Genomic DNA, 21,842 nt, shown 5'->3' on the forward strand with positions numbered 1-21,842 from the left:
TGGTCTTGTTAATAATTACAAAATAACTAATTACTATAATTCAGAGAAACATATTGCTTTCTATTTGCATATCTTAAATATTTACAATTATTTAAATGTTTTGAATTTTGCTATCAATACTATTTAGCCATGATATAAAAATTTCTTGTGAACATTTGATTATGAAAATAAATTTTTATAATTTTAAAAAACGATTTCGGTAACCAATGAAAACTTGAAGAATTATTTAAAAATCATATTTTAATAACTTATTATAAATTTCAAAAAAATCGTGGAAATTTTCGGTACTTTTGCAGAATTTACCAGCATTTCTACAATTTTTAAATTCAAATATGTTAAAATTCTTTTTATTCTTTCTTCTAAAATATCTCTTCTATTTTGAGTAGTTGCACGTTTTCAAGGATAAAAAATTTACAAGTTAATGCTAAATGTAAATAAATATTCCAGTTCAATATGAAATAAACTCTACCGTGCAAAGCAGCAAACGAAAAATAAAAAGTTGCCACTTTAAGAAGCAAAAATTGATAAGATACCAAGTTCCCATGTTTTTTAACGTACTCTTTTGTTACACAACTTGGACTATTCGAACATTCTTCTCACGTTCTCTAAACTCATGTTCTCCCTTTCTGATCTCGTTTTAGACAGCGGTTATGGTTACCAGTCGGACCTGCATGACGACAATTTCGTGAGAAGAAAACAGAGACGAAATAGAACGACATTCACAGTTCAACAGGTAAGAACCATTGTATTTCCTTTGCCTTATAAGAAAAATTATGTACGTGGAACATTTACCTTTTTATTTTTATTTTCAAAGTCACCCTAACCTACACCTGAGCTGAATTTAGAGGCAGTTTTTCATGCGCGAAGTGGAATCTTTGAATATTACGTTTGATCGGTGTGGCAACATCAAACGTTATCGTCTGCTTCCTTCGAGAATGTTGTTACCATCGCGTTTCGCGCGCTTGACTTGAATTTGTGGAATAAGTTGAAGAACTGTTTTTATTGCCAAAGTGGACTTGTATAGGTGGCATTGAGACTCTTTGTTTTGAAAAATAAAAAAGCATTTGAATTTCCCATATGGAAATGTCAACAGGAACAAATTTTCTGATGCGGGAAATAAATTATATTTTCTATGGGGATTCAGGAAAAGCATTTACTTTATCAGCGAAAACATATAGGATATCTAGAGTATGTTTCAAAGCAAGCGTAAGAATGCATTCTTTTCCTTTGTGAAAAATTTCAAATATGTCGATAGCACCCCCCCCCCCATTCTTTTTTATAAATTCAACAGGAACTTCGCACCATACAATGGTAAGAAAGATAAAAAGGTATTAAAACTTTTTTTGGGGGCATTAATCAGATTTATTTTCATAAAACAACATAATAATCTAAATATAACATGCAATAAATTTATTAAAAATCTGTCAAAAAGTTGGACATACTATGTGATTTAAATTTTGGATTTCACTTCATTATTTCATAAAATTTTGCATTATTGTATTAATGGCTAACAATATTAAGATAGAATTCAAATATTCACATGACGAATCATTGAAAGATATGATTATTTACATACTTCATATAAAAGGTATTGCAATCCTTATAAATGTCAATATCGAGTTTCGGATAATTCCCCATATTGTAACCGATACTTCAAATATGAAATGAAGTATTTTTGAAATTATATCTGACAGTCTCTAAGCACGGTAACTCATGAAGTTGTAGTGTGTATTTGGTATGTACATCAAATTTATGATTTCTATAAAATTTTAAGGAAATCTCCCATCTAAAATCTATTTAGTAATGCATAAAATGTATGATTTTTATCAAATTTTAAGGAAATTTCCCTCCTAAAAATCTATTTAACAATGCATAAAATGTATGATTTTTATCAAATTTTAAGGAAATCTTCCATCAGAAAAATCTGTATGTCTATCCAGCAAAAGAAAATTTTAAAAACATTTTGCTACAGCAAATATCATAAGCCATAAAACTCCTAAATGCTTCTTAAAAAATAATATATATATATATATATATATATATATATATATATATATATATATATATATATATAACGAATATGATTAAGATTCTAATGTTCTTTGAGTTTTTTTTATCGATGTCTCACTCATTTATGACTTTGCTTTAACCTTCTTATTGCTGATGAAATAATTATTTCAGTTCTTTAGGTATTTTGATAAAATTTTCTTTCTTTTTTTTAAAAAACTTTTTTTTATTAAAAAAGCATAAAAGCAAATGTAATTACAAAATTTCTGTCTTTTTAATGGTGTACTACAAATTTATATTGTAAAATTCAAAATTCTTCGAAAACTTCAAAAAGGCATTTAAAAAAATCTTTTATTCTAAGCATAAATATATAATTTTCAAGAAGTGTACATTCCTTACATTACATGTATTCATTTACATATTGTTTAAAGGCTCGAATAATAAAATTTTTTATTATGATTTGCAAATATATTTTCAAATCCGAAACTTCAATTACATTGAGAAAAGAAAAAAAAAATGCACAATCACATCAAAGCTATCATCTAAAAATTTCGAATTCAAACTCGAATTATTAAAAAAAACATTAGAAACATCAAATTACTGCACAAACAAATATCTTTCTAAGTTGTTTATGTGAACTCCAAACCTAAAAGGATTTTTTTTATTTCACAGGCAAGTTTCACTGACAAAGTTCATTTTTACCGTTTTGATTTAATATTATTTCCATGCTTTTCTGTTTCCATGGCTGACGATATATCTTATTTTCAACGAGCGAAAGAGGAAATTCAAAGATTGAAATAGATAAAACTCAAAGTGAAAAATATCTGTTGTTTTTCAGGTTTTTTTCCCCTCATTTTGTTGATTTCACTGAATTGAACTCATTTGGAAAACTTAAAAGCGCCAAATGGATACAGATTAAATATTTCCAAATATCATAAAAAGAATAATATTGACTAGTATTTGCTTTAGATGTATTCAAAAAACAAACATATGGATAATATGTTTTTGAGGTTAGCTTACTAGAGAATTTATTTTCAATAAAATGTTACTTTTTAGGAAATTTAATACATTTGTATACACATTTCAACTTTTATATCAACATTATCTTTTACAAAGCTCAATTTCGATTAAAGTTACCAACAGGAATTATCTTCATGAAATATTTCCAATCCTTTGTGATCTTGTTTATTTAATTTCACACAAAGGTATGCCTAGATAATTTACAATGAAATATGTTTGAAGAAGATATAATGAATAGATATAAATTTTAAGGTAAAAATTATCGCTGAATAGTAAATTTTTAAAGTTTATGATAAAAAAATGTGGCAAATTTCATCCCATAATGTATTTGTTATATAAATCAGTTTTCTTCTGAAATCAACTAGAAATTTTTTACTTATTTCTGTAATTATTTTTAAATTATCCAATACGCTGAGTTAATAACATTTTATTGACTTCATTGCAATGCTGAAATAAATTGCCTTATTACAGTAATCTTTTAAAACTTGCATCGGCAGTGAATAAAAATATCTTTAATAGTTTTACTGCGAATTAAATTGCCTCTTGGCTTCTAATTACAATAATAATCCTAAATTTAAATATCAAAAACATATTTAGAATTGTAACCAATATGGTATAAAGCATTTTATTAAAAAAATTATTCGAAACAATTTGTGCTAAATGAGCAATTATGCAATCAAAAATCAAACATGTTGGAATTTACTGAAAATCCTTACTTGTTTTAAGTCATTGTTATTATTCTTTAGCCTTGTCTAATTGTTCTTGGAAATTATTTTTCAGGTTTTAAAAGTATTATTATTGATGCAAATCAATATCTTCGTTTATAATTCACAGAGTCACAATCATTTTTGGTTGGAAATTACTCATAGTATTTTAATATGAATGTGTATCAGAGAGACTAAAAAAACGGCACTCTTATTTTATGTTAAGTTTCCGATAAATATTGAAGAATAATTCATAAAAATGTTATTTCATTCTCTTTGCAGCTAGAAGAGCTCGAAAAAGCATTCGCTCAAACCCATTACCCAGATGTCTTCACTAGAGAAGATCTAGCAATGAAAATTAATCTCACCGAAGCTCGAGTTCAGGTTAGTGTATGCTTAATATTTAAAATCTGGTTATTTAGCGCAGTTATATATACAGCAAACAGGAGAATCCTGCGATTAGATGTTTTGGTATAACATTCATCCTTTCGCACATAGAAGAAGGGAGTTCTGACTCTTCAGTTTTCAGCATTCGTATATCATAAGTAACTTTTCAATCTTCGAAAATGTCGAAATGAACTACTCTTGTTTAAAAGAGGGAAAATTTTCAAAATATTAAGACAGTTTAAATGGTATTTAAGATTGGGTCATTCTTTTACAAAATGCAAATAACAGCATTTAACATTTTATTTTTTCAAAACATTTATATGATAAAATTTAACTAATAATACAAGATATATATATGTATAGATTATATATCATTAAAAGGGACAAAAACTGACTATTTGAATCAAATGTATGTTACTTTTATTCTACAAATCGGAAGTTATTGAGTTTTAAAGCTGATAAAGATCGAATGCCACTGTTTTTAGTTTAAGATATTAAATTAGATTATGTGTTTGAAAAGCGTTGGTACATGCAAAAGGATAAAATTTATTAGATGGTTCATAACTGAAATATTTTAAGTTACATTGAATACATAGTTTTTCAATTTTCATTAATAACGTAAAGACCACGACTTCAGAAATTCGTTTTTATGTATGTCGAATATCTTGGTGACAAAATGGCGATACCATAGAGAATCTTTAGATTTATTTTTAATTTAGTTAGAGTTTTAAGATTTGGAATTACACATTGAAACAAAATTTTAAAGTAATAATAGTATGAAATATTTTTTTATCTAGTTGAATTGCCAATTAAGATTTGAGATTTTTGTCAGCTTCTTTTTAATTTTAGTTAAAATCAATCGATATATGTTACTAGATATAATTTATGTAAAAGTTAGATATCTGGAAATCTCTAAAATTCTTTTTCAAATATAGCAATTTCTAATTTATGACATTTTATTGATGTAATATGTATGCAAGCTCAAAATACACCATTTTTCCCAAACTTTCAAAGTTTCCCACTTTTTTTTTCACATCTATGAATGAAGAAAAGCTACTTTTTTTCGAGATTTTGTCGAATTGGAAAAATAATTAAATCAAGTAATTTTTTTTTTTGAAAAATTAAACCCTTTTTGGAGGACGTAGGTATCTTAAAACCAATCTAAGAAATAATATACTAAATAAAATTTTTAAAAACATATTCATACTTACAATTTATAAAAGTATTGCAGGAAACCTAATGCCTCAGAACATCTTGTTTGTATACCAGATTTGATTTAAAATCTTTATCATCGAAATGAATATATAAACAATTATCTAAAGCATAGTAATTAAATTATACTTTTCTATTTGAAGATTTTTCAAGCAGAATTAAAAACATATAAATTATTCATTATTTTTTAATTTAATTTTTGTCAAATGAAATTTCTGTATGGGCAAAGAAGTAAAAATCGTGATTAGAAAAGAGAAAAGAAATTTATTTTATTGAAAATTATTGTGATTTAAAAGAAAGGAACATTAAATTTTATTCGAAATGAGCCATTTTTGATTTTACCTAAATATAAAAATATAAATCTTAAATACTTTACGTAGATGTCATTATTTTAGAGAAACTAAATAATTCATATTATATATATATATAGAAGCAATTTTAAGAACCCAAATCAGCGGCTAGTTTTGACAATACGAAGTTATAGACACAAAATTATTTTGAGGTCCCTCCTCCTCTATCCAGAAGGGTGAATCAGTTGTCGATTTAGCTTATTGTTATACACCGAATACATTTTGAAACTTTCTAAGGTGTTGAGGTAAAAGACGAATGACTAATGCTCGTCAAACCTGCTGTTGTCCAAAATTTTTGAGACAGATCTTTCTTTCAAAGCAATATTTGAAGGCCAATATTCTTTAAAAAGTGTCTTGGTGCACATCATCACATTAAAAACTCTCCCAAGTTAAATTTCGTCTTATTTCTCACGGTTTATTTTATTTTTCTTATTTAAATTTAAAATCATTTTCACAGAAATTGCTCTTGATTGAAAAATTTCAGAACCTCCATTCTGAGTGAAATTTTTTAGCATGTAATGCATGCGAATTCTTCCATTATGACTTTTATGGTATTTTCACTTTTAAAATGAATTATTTAACACTTTTATTTCTTATCTATAACGAAAAGCAATTAGGAACTTATTCACTGATATCATCCAAAAAACAACACATGCGCGCAATACACAACATGTATAGAAAAAAAAATTTAACTTGATAAAATAAAAAGTTAGTTTATCTAGATGCGTCGATTTCTTAGCATAATAAAGAGAGAAAAAGAAATAGAGAAATATGCATAAAAATTAAAATTTGACTATTTTTTTACCCTGACAGTGATTATTTCCTATTTTTTAAAGGCATTTCATACATTATTGATGTATTTTGTTAATTCAGATATACATCTAAAAATGTCGACGAAATAATTTTTTAAAAGTTATGTAATCATTATACATAAGTTTTTAAATGAACTAAAGAAGAAATTTCAAAAGAACTAATCTAACTAAAAATTAATTATAAGATAAAAAATTTTGCAGAGCACGGTTATAAGAACTAAAAATTTTGCAAAGCACTGTTGGATGAATTTTAATATCAATGTGCTTTTATAATTAGATTATTATTAGAAATTATATAAACATTTTTACAAATTCATTATTTTTTAAATTTATTTGAAAGTTCCCCTAGCTATTTTTATAAAAAGCATTTTGTTTATATATAATGCTTACCCACAGAGTTATGATATTTAGTAACAGCCATTTCAATTATATTTTTTAAATTTAAAATATTTTGTTTTTATATGATAATTTAAATTTTCAGTCAAAGACATTTTCAAAAGTTAAAATTTGCCAAAATAGAAATATTTAAAAACATAAAAATTATTTAAAAACAATATGTATACATATTCCTTTTTTTATCAGTTAAGTATTAATTAAAATTTTATAACACACTACTGCTTGAATTTCTGTTTACCAGATTGTACAAAAAGAAGTGAAATAATAAATGTCAGTTACTATCTAAATTATCATTAGAAATAATTTTCACTGTTCTACGAATTATTTATTCATTTAATTGAGCCCAAACTGCATTTAGATGCTTAATGTTAAAAAAGTTGCTTGATTACAGAAAAAGTGCTAGAAATCTTTATAACTGTCATTTCAAATACGTCTTCAATTTGTGACTTCATGCTTGAAATAAGAGCTTAAAATTCCACGTAATGACATCTCCGAAAAGCAAAAACCTGTCAAAAACGTAAATTGCAAAGTGAATCTTTTAATACATTAAAGCATTTCAATTCGTAACTTCTTTCAAACCCATGATATGAACGCAAAACCTTTTAAAAAACGAAAAAAATTAATAATATGAATTCTTTGTAGAAGCTTTTATCAAAATAAATGCAAATTTTAATTCTGAAATGCATAAATACATTTCTGAACTTCAGAGAAGCAACGCTTTCTTAACAAGCGAAAAAAATGCATTTTTCTCTTGTCTGATGTGCAATGAAAAAATGCATTTAAAAGTTATTTATTAGCATGCCATAAACAAATAATGAATCAACGTCCGTTATGCTGTTTGAACTTCAAACATTCATAATTTTTTCCACCAAAACTCAATAAACTTTTGTCGCTCCTCCTGCTTTTTGTTATGATTTATTAATGCGATCGGACACGTATTAACAGAGCATTAAAAAGCAATTACTTTAGTATTAAAACGCATAAAGAAATTTCCGATCAGACGTCGAAAAAAAAGTCCTTTTATATGAAATGAATAAATAGCCTAATTAATGAAGTATAGAAAACGTACAAAAATTGATTTTTCACATCAGATAATCAGCTCTCTATCGCAGATTACTAAAGCGCGCCTCGAATAATAAAAAAAAAGAGGCAAAAAGAAATGGTATTTAATTATTTATTCGGGTTTCTCACATTTATAATAATGACACTATGTGACAAAAAACACTATTAGGACTTGTTTTGCACCTTTTCGTAATGTTCTTTGGCTATGATCTTGTTAAGTAATGACGAAAACATGGCTAGCGTCTAATTTTTCTATGCTGAAAAAAAAATTCCGCTCTCTTCTTTTATACCTAATTAAACGATTTTTTTTCTTTGAAGAGGCGCGTTCGCTTATTCTAATTCTCGATCGAGAGAGCTACTTAGCGGAAATTCCATTCTCGGTCGAGTTAAACAGTTTAAAGCTTTTACGAAAACGTTAATTTTGGCGGAGAGCTAATATGACCGACTACAAAGAGAATAGTAGAGCAGGAAGACGCAACATTGCTCCTAAGGCGCATTAAATGCAGCACATAACGTCGTTAGGCGGCGCTGCTTGTAAAAAAAAATCTAATTCGGCAATGTTCATCAGTAATTTGGATTAAACTCGGCGCTGGGAAGGAACGTATAATCATTTTATCGCTTCTTTTGCAGACGATACCTTTTCCTTCCTCCGTTCTTCTTCATTCCATCAGTTGCGCCATTTTTTTCCCCTAAATTCTTCTTTTCATCTTTTACCTAGTAGAACTTTTTTCTTTCTTTCTTTTTAGCTGGCAGGAAGAATGTAAGTGCGTCGCAAATGCTGCATAATTACGTAGACTTCATAAAAAAAGTTTTAATTTCGTTAGTTGCAGTCTCTAATCCGTATGAACTATTCATGAACGCAGCGTTTGTACTATAAAATGCCACTTCCTTCTTTATTATCAGCTTCTACGTCGCCATTTTTTTTCTTTATTTTTCTTTTTCCGTGTTTTTATTTTTCGCTCGTTCTCGTGCACTTACACTTTTACAACCATCCTTTTCGTTTCGTTTTTATATTTTCCCTTTTATTTTTCGCCTTTTCTTGACAGAGAAAATCTTATAAAAATATTACTGACTTTCGCGGCTTAGGAAATCAATTATACATTCCTACGCCATTTTTTTCATCATCATCATCATCGTCCTTTATTATTATTTTTTTGTATTCTTATAATTTTTAGTGCTCTTTTTTTTTTAGTCTTTATTTTGCTCTTATCTTTTGAGAGAGAGAGAGAGATTTTTAGTAATACTAATTTGTAATTTTAATAAAACATGACAGTGTCGTCGCTGGTTTTTAAGAACAGCATATCTTTTCTATGCAACGAAATGCAAATAGAACGTCTCTGGACGAATTTTGAAACCCTACTACTTCTCGTTATTTATTTACCTATGTCTTCTTTTTTTGTGTTTTTTATTCCTTTCTTTCGGTGCATTATTCATTTTTGCGGTGTTTTTGAGCATGATTTTTTCAAACAAAACCCTAATGCTGCCTTTCATCTAACGCGAGCATTGTGAGCAGCATCCTCCTCCAAATATACCTTTGCTTCCGTAAGCCACTAATTCGATTGGCTTCTTTCGAATAGGGATGGTGCCATTTTTTATTCCTTTTCTTCATTCCAGGGCTGCCAGAATGGCACTTGTGAGCCCGAATTCGATGCAATTGGCCATTTCTGGAGGCGAAGTCCTTAAAAATTTTCATAAAGAATTTATAAGCTAAATTGCCGTTTCCCGTAAATGACTTCTTTCAAGTGATACAGTATTGTGCTTTTTTTAAATATTGACTACTTTAAAAAGTTTTATTCAGTTTGATAGCTTAATTAGTTCGTTGTGAATACAATAATTTATAACTGCTTTAATTTATGTGTTGATTAATTTTCATTGAATGTTTTGAAGCTAAATATTGAATTTTTTTGGTAATTTTGTATTCAATTAAAATTCGTTTGAAAAACTGAAACTCAGCATTTTCTAATTATTAGGATGTCCCAAAAGTTTCTTTATCATCGCTCTATGAATGGCCTTATATGGCTCTGCTTGCGCAAACATGTAGACTTATCTATTAGCCGTCTATGTCACTTGGTGTAAGGACAATAGGCCTTCAACTGTCACAAAACCGGGACTACACCTCAATAAAGTTCTTTTGTACATTTGGTGGGATCGGAAAGGCGTAATTTTCTTCAAGGTGAAACAATAAATTCTACAGAATACTTTCATCAACTGGATCAACTGAAAGCTGCCATAGCACAAAAACGATCAGAATTATGCCATGATGAAAAATAACGTCTCGTCGACGTTATTTTTCATCATGGCAACGCGAGACTATATATTGCATTAATCGTAAAAGAGAAGCTCTTACAGTTTGATCGAGATGCTTTACAGCATCCTACATACTCTCCAGATCTCGATCCATCTGATTATTACTTGTTTCTATCCTTCAAAAATTCTCTTCGCGATAAGCACTTTAAATCCATCAGCGAAATAAATGCGCCCCTCGAGGATTATTTCTTGTCCAAAACACAGCAATTTTGGAAAGAAGGCATAATGGGGCTTCCTGAGAGATGAAAGAAGATAATAGAGCGAAAGGGGTTTTATATAACAAAATAAATAACATCTTATAAAGTAAATATCGTGTATTCATTTCATATTAGAAATTGGAAAGAAACTTATGGGACACCCTAATAATAAAGTCAGTTTAAGGTAGTTAAAATAGAGGATTATGAAGACTGGATGCGATGAATTAAAGCGCTGGTGTTATTACTTGTTGCATGTATTTTGATCATTTTTTCACTTTAAAAACATTTATTGAGAAAAATTGGTACAACATATATCAAAATATTTTCCATAATTTTCTACAATTTTTTTTTTCTATTTTCGTCTAATAAATCTTGCAATTGATTGTCTTCGAATTTTTTTTGCATCATTATTGTGTTCTTTGTCATTGACACCGAAATCACCACTCTTAAACCTTTGTAACCAAAACAGACAATTGGGATATGACGGAGCAGCATCACCACGTGTCTGATGGACTTCCGCTGCAGATTTCTTCAAATCAAGAAAAAAAATAGTAATGAATGTCGAAGATGCTATTTGGAGCGTTCCATGATTGGGGTCTTCATACACTGAATAACTCAATAATACTAAATGGAAAACTTTCAAAATGATAACATTAAAGTAACAGTAAATTAGTAAAACACAAATTCCTTGTCGTTTATATAGATACTTCGCATGTTTACCAATAGATGTCACTGATTAAAATACATGCAAGCACCTAATGATTTCTAAACGCCCATCATCCTATTTATAAGATAGATAAATTTTACTTCCGTGTCGAAACTTCCCACAATTCATTGCTTATCGTCTGTTTTGGATAAGAAATAAATAAGTTTTCGTACATTCTTAAATAATTTTGAACCGAAATATACAACCCATTAACCAGATTTTAAAGCTAAATATCGTCTTTTTTTTGGTACATTTTTTTTAGATAATTGAAAAAATTTTGACTGTTAACAGGGACGAAGTTTATTAGACCTTAATTTCCCTAAGTTATAAAAGCTGCAGAATTGTTAACTCTTTGACTACGAAATTTTTACAATCGTTTCCTCTGCAATCGTATAGAAAATGAAGATAATAGTTCCTGTATTAGACAAATCTGTTCGAATTTTTTCAAATGTTTTTAAGGCTGTGTGACCACGACATAACGATCAAATACACCCTCAGCCCGTCAAAAAAATACCTACTTTTACTCAGAATTATTTAAACTAATTTTAAATATTTAGTGGGATGTATGTGTCCCGTTAGTATTCAAAGGATTAATTAACACGTTGGAATGGTTTACTTAAATCTGATTATATGAAGTTTACAAGGGAGCCCAAAAATAAGGATAAACCGATAATACGGAAGTAATCAAAAAAAAAAATTAGTCAGCATTCTAATAACACAGAATACAGAGTCAGCACTTGGCATTTTTCGATCGGAGGTTGGCATTATTTTGCCAGTGCGATGTGGCAACCCCGCCTCATTCTGTGCCACCTTCTCGAGCTGTTGCGAGGAATCTCATTCTGTTTTGGAATGATAAATAAGACCTCTGTGAGCATCAGAAATGAAAAGCAAAAACGAAGTAGCTTATTGCCGGGCGGGAGCCTTTTACGATCTGAGGCTGGCATGAGTTGATTTTGGAATGAGAGCAACCCACCGCAAAGTGATTATCATACCCCTTCGTTACTCGATGGAACACCACAGAATACCTTAAAAGAGCGTTGAAACATTTGTACGAAGGCCTGAGGTTGAATTTCGGTTGTAACACTTGTTGACTTGATTTCGGTGGAGCACTTAGAAATTATCCGCGAGTTATGCAAAAGACGGAGAAAAACACCGAAACAGGAGCTTTTTAGGATGCATTAAAAGCCCCTCGAAGCGGTTCGGTTTTGGGGAAGAATTCTTCATTTTTTATTCAGCGAAAAGCCTTTATTACGATCCGAATTTGAAATGAAAATGTGCACGTTTTAGGGTTAATAAACTGGCTGCTGTAAAAGATCGTTACATCTTTTAGGGAAGAAAGTGGCTTTCTTAATGAAGATTTTAGGGAAATATGGAAGAAGATTTTTTTGCAAATTATTACTCTGTTTTCTTTATTATGACTTTAATAGAATTTTCTACATTTAAATAAGAATTTAAAGGTCAATCAAGAAAGTTGGAAATTAAGATAATTTCAAACCAGATAAAGAATGATTAATTCATTGATGCTAAACAAAAAATATTTTAATAAATTATTTTTTGTTATAATTTTTATTAAATATTACATATAATTAGTTTAAATAGGACGTTTTACAGGGGTCTTTAGTTATGTTAAATAGTTCTGAAAATTATCATACAACTTTTTATTAATTTTTGTTCAAATCAGTTGTAAAATTACTGTACAATTTTTAGTCTAAAATTAGATTTATCATCTCAAAATCTTTCTACTGCTGTTAAATGTTTTCAATTATTAATTTATAAATTATTTTTTCACTCAGCTTAAAATATTTTAGAAATATTCCACACATCTAAATTGCTAAAATTTTCATTTCCTGAATTTTATTCTATTAAATTTTTTATTGATTGATTGATTCCATTCCATTTGTTTTAGTTCTATTTTTAGCTCTTCAAAATTTTCTATAGCTTAAACTTTTATTTATTGTTTTTCTTTGATATAACAATATTGCTTTGAAAGTTTCAATTCATGAATACCTATTCACTAATACAACTGAGCTTCACATGTTAATCTGAGTTCCATATGTTAATTTAAGAGAATTTCAATACAAGATATGGATTTATATCTCGAATTGCTCCTTCTGAATACAAATTTGATTTCATTTAATGTAACTTTCATTAATGTCAAAAGCTGCAAGATTCGTAGTTGATTACAAAATTTGAGAATGCATTTAGACTACCAAGAATTCACTCACAAGAGTAAAAATATTATTAGAAGTAATTCAAATATAAAAAGCAAATGAAGATGAAATGTTTAGTAGAATTTATTCCTAAAACAGAGATATTTTTGTGATTTATTCGACAAGATTAAGATAATTTTATCTACTAGATTATTTATCACCTTCGAATACAGATAAGAACTGCATTCGAAGATGATACATAGTATAGATTTCATGTCTCAGTAGATGCGCAGTGAAAGATTTCGAAGTCAGAAAAATGATAATAGTGGTAAATTAAAACATAACGTACTATAGTTTGTAATATTTTACACGCAAGGCGGAGGCAAATGTTTAAAAGATGACGCTATAAAGAAAATTATTTAATCACGTGCAAATTAAGCAACAATCCCTAACTTTCTTTACCTCTAAGGTTTAGAAATGTACTATCGCTTCATTGCATTTGGGTGTGAAAAATTAAGAAATTACTTGATGTAGTAAAATTTTAATTTTCCTTGAAGAATGAACCATTTCTTTGAATATTTGGGATACTTTTATAGCATGAGCCATGCTATCTTAATATTTGGGTCTCAGTTTCTGAAAGCGATTATCACGGATTCAAAATCCATTGTCATAAATCTTGTACGGTATACGAGAACCTGGTTCACGCTAAATCCATAAGTTATAAAGGTCTGTCCGCTGGCATAAAGTGCAAATTGATTAAAGGAATGCCTGTGTAATTTCACTCATGTAGTCGAAAAATGCTTTAAAATTAAAAAAGCACTCATGTTTTAATTCTTGTTTAAATTCGAAATAAAACAGAAACACTGACATGCCACTGACTTTATTCTATGCTTATCTTTCAATTCTATAATGAGAAATGCTATCTTTTTTGGAAGGTAATTATTCAAAACTGACCGAAAAAAATTCGAATTTCACATTAATACGAAAGAAATATGACACGCGAAGTTCTTGTTGTATTAATGCATCGTTGTTGATAGTACAAAACACATAGTCCAATTTATTCTATTCAATAATCTGCTAATCAGTATAAGAACACTAGATACATGCAATTAGTTATGTGTAAACAAAAAAAAATATCTTTGGCCGGTTATCGAAGAACGTCACACATGCTTACATAATTTTTAATTAAGATTTTTTGAATATGTTGAAACTAATACTGATTAAAGAAGATAAACATAGTAGAACTTTACAACTAAAAAAAGGAGAAAAAAGGACTAATTTTTTTTTTAATCATCAAACGATTCCTGAAATTCAGTTAAAATATTTTTTGATGATACAGAATAAAGAGTCAGTATCACTTGAAATTAATTTAAATATGTATCTGTACGCAATAGAAGTTCATAATAAAAATATTATGCTTTATTCTACAAATAAATATTATTCATAATAATCCTCTAATTTGTGCACAGGATTATTTTCTTAGACTGTCTTTTAATTTACCTCTTATATTTTTAAATCTTTTTTTTATCAATTAAAATAGATTTATTTAAACTTTTCCCATACAATTTTTCTCCCAATGGTTATATTGTTTTCTGGAAATAATATACCATACTTCTGTATTCTCACTGTTTAATATTTGAAAAGCCTAAATTATCTTATTCATATTACTTGAACTACTAATACTTAACAGAAATATTTAAAAAGAATTCCTATATCGACAATTTGAATTATTGGGGAATTACGCACATAAAAATATTCGCAGTGTTTCATGAAACAGTCTGTGAATTTCATTTTCTAAAGTCACATTAATTCTGAAGGACTTTTGGTCCCTTTTACAGAAAATAAAAGCACTGCTAATGAGGGCATTTACCTGGAATCAACAAGAATTAAACCTTATCGAGATTAAATAAAATCAAATAATAGTATTTCATTACATAATCAGTCAAAAAGGTGTTTCAGAACTGATATGTCTGAAACATGTAGATTCATAAAAATCTTCAGGTAAAATTTTTTAACGATTTCAATAATTGTTCTGTGTACTTTGTATACCAAAAATTATTGAAATTTATGAAAATGGCTTCTAATAGAATGAAGCAGTGGAGCTTTACTTGTACACGTAGCATCTTTCTTGTTCGGATCAGATGTGTGCATCCTTTCGTTGTGATGTCGTGGAATCTTTTATTGAGGTAACCCATCATTTCTCGAGTTCTCACCCCAATTACGGAAATTTTACGAGAGCATTGATTTCTGCGGTGGAAATGAACGCGCAGACTAATGAGGAAAGGGCGGTTCCTCCTGGGAGCCGGCCCTTAATCTGCCTGGAGCATCGTTAGTGTCAAGCGGAGGGGCCCGGGCCCTTCATCATGGACCTCGGGCGAATGGCTCCCTCGGGACGGGGCCCGAAACGAGGTTTTTGTCAAAATTAAGCAACTCGGATCGCTAATCTCTTTCCTTTCCTCTCTCGATGGAATTTCTGAGGGAGAACCAAAGGCTTGAAGGGGTGCCGGAACTATTCATTCCAAAGGATCGGGCCCACTATAGGCAAAAAGATAAAAAGTCGAACAATTCAATATGATCCAAAAATCCTCATCCAATATGTTAATTCATTGTTTAATGTTCGAATATACTAATATATTCTAATACTGTTTAATGTTCGAATATATTATGTATAATTTGGAGATTATTTAGATTTTAAAACCCTCTATTTGTAGAAAATTTCTAATTTGAAAATTTCATTCAAACAAACCATAATTCCGAAGATTCCGTTTAAATTTCTAATGTTCCATTTGAGTACAACTCTGTGTTTAAAAAAAACGGCAAAAAGTTATGAATTAAATAAAATTATAAGTTAAAGTGAATCAAAGTATCTTTATACAGAACAATGTACATGGTTGTTGTTTTTTAAATTGAGGGTATTTAGAGACCTCTGTTGCTTGAACTATCAGCCGCAAAGCCACCAAATTTTGAACAGGGACTATTAATGGCATGGGAAAAAGGAACCCGCAAAAAAAAATTTTGTTCCAAAAGTTGCCGATAGGAGAAAATGTGACACTTTACACTTTCAGACAGCTAAAATTTTGCATAAAACACTGGGAAAAATTGCAAAATGCAAAATACCGATTACATAGACGACACCAGCGCCAGTATTTTGTGTTATAAAAAAGAAGCGGGGCATTGAAAATCATTTCAAGTGTCAGTTGATTTGTAAAATGCGTCTCACTTTAGCACAGTGTGCATTACTTGTGAAGCTCTTTTATCATAATCAATCCAATGCAGCGGCCGCTCTTCGCGAATTTAGAAGTCTAAACAATTTATGTAAAGGACCTCTGTCAATTAATGCAGTGAAAGCAATGATTAAAAAATTTGTAGAAAAAAAAAAACAGGTTATCTCGCAACTCGGCCTGGTAGAGGAGGTAAATCGGTATCGGAGGATGCGATCACAGTTGTTGCGACTGCAATCGTTGAAAGAAATCAGACGAGTACTGCTGGTAATAGCAGCACATGTAGAGTTGCCTGACAACTGGATTTAGTGCTTCAACAGTATGGAAAGTTTTAAGAAAAATTCTTCTTGGCCTTGGACAATTCTCTGGAGTGATGAGGCCCATTTTTATTTGAATGGGACTATTAACATTCAGAATTCTAGAATTTGGGCATCTGAATAATCCCATGCATTTCAAGAAATCCCACTCCATTCTCAAAAAGTAACTGTTTGGTGTGGTTTTAGAACATATTTTATCATCGGACCATACTTTTGTAAGACTGTTACCCACGCAGAACTGCAGACCTGTTCCATAAACGCTCAAAGATGTCTTGATATGCTGAGGAGTTTTGTTACCCCACAACTTCAGCAAAGGCAATGCTTAGATAAAATTGTCTTTATGCAGGATGGAGCACCACTACTAGGGATTGCAATACCGGTATACCGGGATACCGAATACCGGTATTTTGAGCCATTTGTACAATTTTGTAATACCAGTATTCACATGTTTAAATACCGGTTTTTCGGTATTAACTAGAAATTTTTAAAATTATCTCCATTATATGTTCAGGTATCGCGAACATAGCAATATAGTATACGTTTTTGTTTTTATATCTCCCTAACGGGCGAAATTAATTAGCTAATTAATGGCTTAATTAATTGCTTAAATCTAAATTAGCGAAACATGGATTATCCCTGAAAGAAAATATTGTATCCATAACGAATAATGGAGCAACAATTATGAAAAAAATTGGAAAGTTGATTGGTGCAAATCAGCAATTGTGCTATGCACATAGAATTCAATTAGGAGTAATAGATATATTATACCAAAAATATAAAGAACAGAAGAATTCAAATATTGTGGATATAGAAACTTCGGATTCCAACTTTGAAAAGAGTAAGAGTGATATTGACAAAGAAGATAATGACAATGTAATTGTTGAAGAAGATATTGCTAATAAGAGTGAAATATTAACATATCAAGAATTGTTTCCTATAATTTATAAAGTTCGAAAAATTATTAAAATATTTAAACACTCCCCTATAAAAAGGATATATTACTAAAATATATACTAACTAAAAATAAAACAGAATATATGTTAATATTAGATTCTAAAACACGTTGGAACAGTTTACTCCTAATGATGGAACGATTTTTGAAACTGAGAAATCCAATCCAAAAAGCAATAATCGACTTTGACCTGTAAATTAATTTTTCAGATAATGAATTCGACTTAATATCCAGAACTGTATCAGCTCTACTTCCAATAAAACTGACAAATGAGGCATTATGTCGGAGAGGTTCTTATTTATTAACAGCTAATGCAACAATTTCATGTTGCAGTCACTGAAAGAACAGCAAACAGCATACATCAATATCTGAAGAATTATATATTACATTGAAAAATCGCACAGAAGAAAGGCATATTGAAATAGAAAATGTCTCATGGTATTTACTGAATTCTAATGATTTTAAAAATGAAAATGAAAAGAAGAAAAGAAAATAACCAATTCAAATCTGATTAAGTTAGAGTAAAGTTTCTTAAAATTTTTTTCCCACAAACCTATCCACATTCAGAATTCAGTTCAATTATCGAAGATTATGATGTCACTACTGTCGATAATGAAAAGGAATTGTCTCTTGAACAAAAATTAGAATTATCGATAAATGAAAAAATTTCAACGAACCAAAATACAATACAGAAATCAGCTATATCCAAAACCATCCGACGGGAAATCGATTTATTTGAAGATGAGCGATTTAGAAGTAAATACTTGAAAAAAGTATATCGCGCATTGCTAACAGTTCCACCAATTAGCTTAGATGCCGAAAGAGCGTTTTCGACAGCTGGTAATTTTTACACAAAATTACTTTTCATGCTTAAAGACAGTACAATTGATGCATTGTTTTTTTAGATCACATTTCAAAAATTTTGAATAGTACCACAGACTGAATAGTGATATTTACACTTTTTTTGTGATTTAAATAAATAAGGTGTTTCTTTACTTTTTTGTGATTATATACTGTTATAATTTATTACAGATTATTTTTTGTGATATTTATACTCTAACAAAACTGGCAAATAATAAAAAAAAGAAACGCCTGTGTTTTCTAAAATTTCTAATACCGGTATTAAAACCGGTATCCCGGTATTAAGATTTAAAAAATATCGAATACCGGCATTGAAATTTTGGTCCGGTATTGCAATCCCTAACCACTACATATAGGTACATCCGTACAGCAACTGTTGCGCCCTTACTTTACAGAAGAAAGAGTCATTAGTCGCTGTGTTTGTATGGCATGGCCATCTCGATCCCCGGATCTAACCCCATGTGACCTTTTTCTGTAGGCTTATTTAATATCGTAGGTTTATCTTGGTGGAGTCTAGAACTAGTCAATTTTAAAGGGAAACATAACACGGACTGTTATGAACATACCTACTGAAATATTGCATTCATCTGTAGAGAGTACGGTGTACAGAATGCAATGCGTTAGTCCAAGAAAGGGAAAGCTATTCTACTGAATAAAAACAAAAGAACAAAGAATAAAAAAAATCGAATAAAATCTTTTTTTTTAAATTGTAACCATTTACAGAAGTTATTTCTTCGAATAAAGTACATTTATGGAAAAATTAATTTATTGTTATTCATTTATCTGTTTACTGTAGCAATTTAAAATTTTATCGTTCAGGTACACTTAAAATTTAGATCAAAAGCGCCACATTCCCCCTATAGGCATCTTTTTGATCTAAAATTATTTTTCGCGGATTCCTTTTTCCCATGTCGTCAATAGTCCCCGCACAAAATTTGGTGACTTTGCGGCTGATAGTTCAAACTACAAAGGTCTCTCAGTACCATCATTAAAAAAAAACACCCTGTATATTAAAACGTTAAAAACTTAGAAAACCCAATTTTACTGGCATTATACATAAGAACACGAAACACAAATTATTCACATTTAAGGAAGATTAAATTAAAGAAAATATGTTAAATATTCTTTTAGCCATAGAATCGTTATTTACTTTCATTTGTATACAACAATAAAATTCTTTGAGGCATCTACAATTTTTATTACTATTACTTTCGTGCCGATTTATTGCGTATGATTAGTAATTATTGGTAATTAATATCCATAGATAACTGGTTGGAATCGTTTGTATATCTTTCCTTATCATACAAGACTTGTTTAGTCAATGGGATATATTACACTTTGTACGTTCTAGTAAGCAGTTTGCTTTTTTTTAATTTTTCTCGCGAAAGTTTTCAGAAACCTTATTACGTTTACTCTATTACATCGAACTAACACATTTTAAAGTGTAATACAGTAAGAGAAGTAGTAAGAAGACAGAAAGAGAATGAATACAAGAAGGCCATCAAATAAATCTCGTAGTGAATCATACTTATCTTTGATACTTCTGTTTTTCTACTTATTTTATGCACAATGCAAAAACGAGTATTTAGAAGAAGCAAAGCATTTCAGATAGTTCGATCATTTACAACTTATAAAATAAAAAAAACACACACAATTCTCCGTTTTTATAATTAAAACTTTTTTTAAAGAAACGTAGAATTCTAATTATTTTGTAAATGACCCTCTGCTTGAGTCCTCGAATATGTATAGAGTGACCAAGAAACAATTTTCCCTGTATGAAGGCATCTGTACCTAAAACTAAAAAACGAAATGAAAAAAAAAATCATAAACTGTGGAAGTTATGGTGAGAAGTCGACAGAAGAAATGTTTTGGTGCTGTAGGAACCGAAAACGAAAAAATAATAACAATGAAAGCACGCACGCACGCACGCGCGCACACACACACACACAAAGAGAGAGATTATGTAAAATTTCATTAATATTTGAGAGATCGAAATTGCTCATAGAGAGATAAATTAAACTACATCTGCTGATATGCAGTGTGAAATTAATACTAAATAGTCTTTTATCAGTCGATTTTAGGCAACATCTAGCACACGTACAACATTTTCATTGTTCGATCCTCACTGTATTCAAGATATTGAGTTGGCGATTTTTTAGCACTGTTCTTTTATTTCATTGAGGTATTCAGTCTCTCTTGCTATTCATAGTTATGAAATTTGGTTTCTTTTCGTTCATTGGTTTTCTACAAAGGTTTCCAAACAGGAAATGTTATTTTGAGGCCTATGCATTGATATTTCACTCATTTATTCGCCTCATGATACATTTAAGATATAGTTGATGTTTGTCTGATGATTTGCTGTTAATAATAAATTGTTATTTGTGGTATTTGTATTCGGCAGATAAATTACATTGTAGAATAAATGTTACTGGACTACAAAAAAACACAAAAGAAGTGTGATACTTAAGGATGGCAGATAACGATTTTGAGACTCTGTTAGTCTATTTGCTTCTATCCTATTAAATAATACTTTTTTATCATTTCTGAATTATTTTTAAATTAAAATGTAGTGAAATTCGTTTCAAAGCTTTTTATATGTATAGATACTATCGAAATTTCACTCACTCTATATATTGTATTATTGAATTAATCAATAAATTATTTTTAATATTTTTTGAATTTAAATTTTTTAATTGAAATATGTGGCGTAATTATTTTATATCAAAGTTTTTTTAATTTATCAAGAACACTGGATTATTCTTTTAATTTGTTTTTAATAAAAATGTCTCAAAAATGTTCGATTCTTGAAAACGTTACGGCATATCCTTCTTTCATCTATAAAGAACTTTTGGGCCATTAAAAAGAGTGTATAGAATATTAATATACGTCTAATATCAATATTATCTGAAATTCGTTGATGTGTATGTGTTCTATAAATACTTCCGATAATTTGAATTGCCTTATAAATAATTCACGATTTTTTTTTCTATATAATTTTATTTTCACATAAAATGTTAAAATTCAAATTGTATTTTATGATGTTTATATATAATATATTGAATAGCTGAGGAATAGAAATTTTTTCTTGTTGTACATGCTAATTTACAAAAGTCCGAAAGTTAAAATTTTGTTTTCATAGTTAAACGCAACGTTTTTCTTAATGAGTTAAATGAGTTCTTTA

At 29.3% G+C, this 21,842-nt stretch overlaps 1 protein-coding gene across 1 annotated transcript in view; it reads left to right on the forward strand.

Annotated features, from left to right (window-relative positions):
* Positions 1 to 21,842, forward strand: part of LOC129971798 (paired mesoderm homeobox protein 2B-like) — a 106,101-nt gene that overhangs the window by 50,869 nt on the left and 33,390 nt on the right. The window contains exons 3-4 of the mRNA XM_056085774.1: positions 642 to 733; positions 4,014 to 4,115. Coding sequence (XP_055941749.1) covers positions 642 to 733; positions 4,014 to 4,115 — 194 coding nt within the window. The remainder of the gene's footprint in view (positions 1 to 641; positions 734 to 4,013; positions 4,116 to 21,842) is intronic.

The sequence above is a fragment of the Argiope bruennichi genome, chromosome 6 (genome assembly GCF_947563725.1).
Source record: "Argiope bruennichi chromosome 6, qqArgBrue1.1, whole genome shotgun sequence".
NCBI lineage: Eukaryota > Metazoa > Arthropoda > Arachnida > Araneae > Araneidae > Argiope > Argiope bruennichi.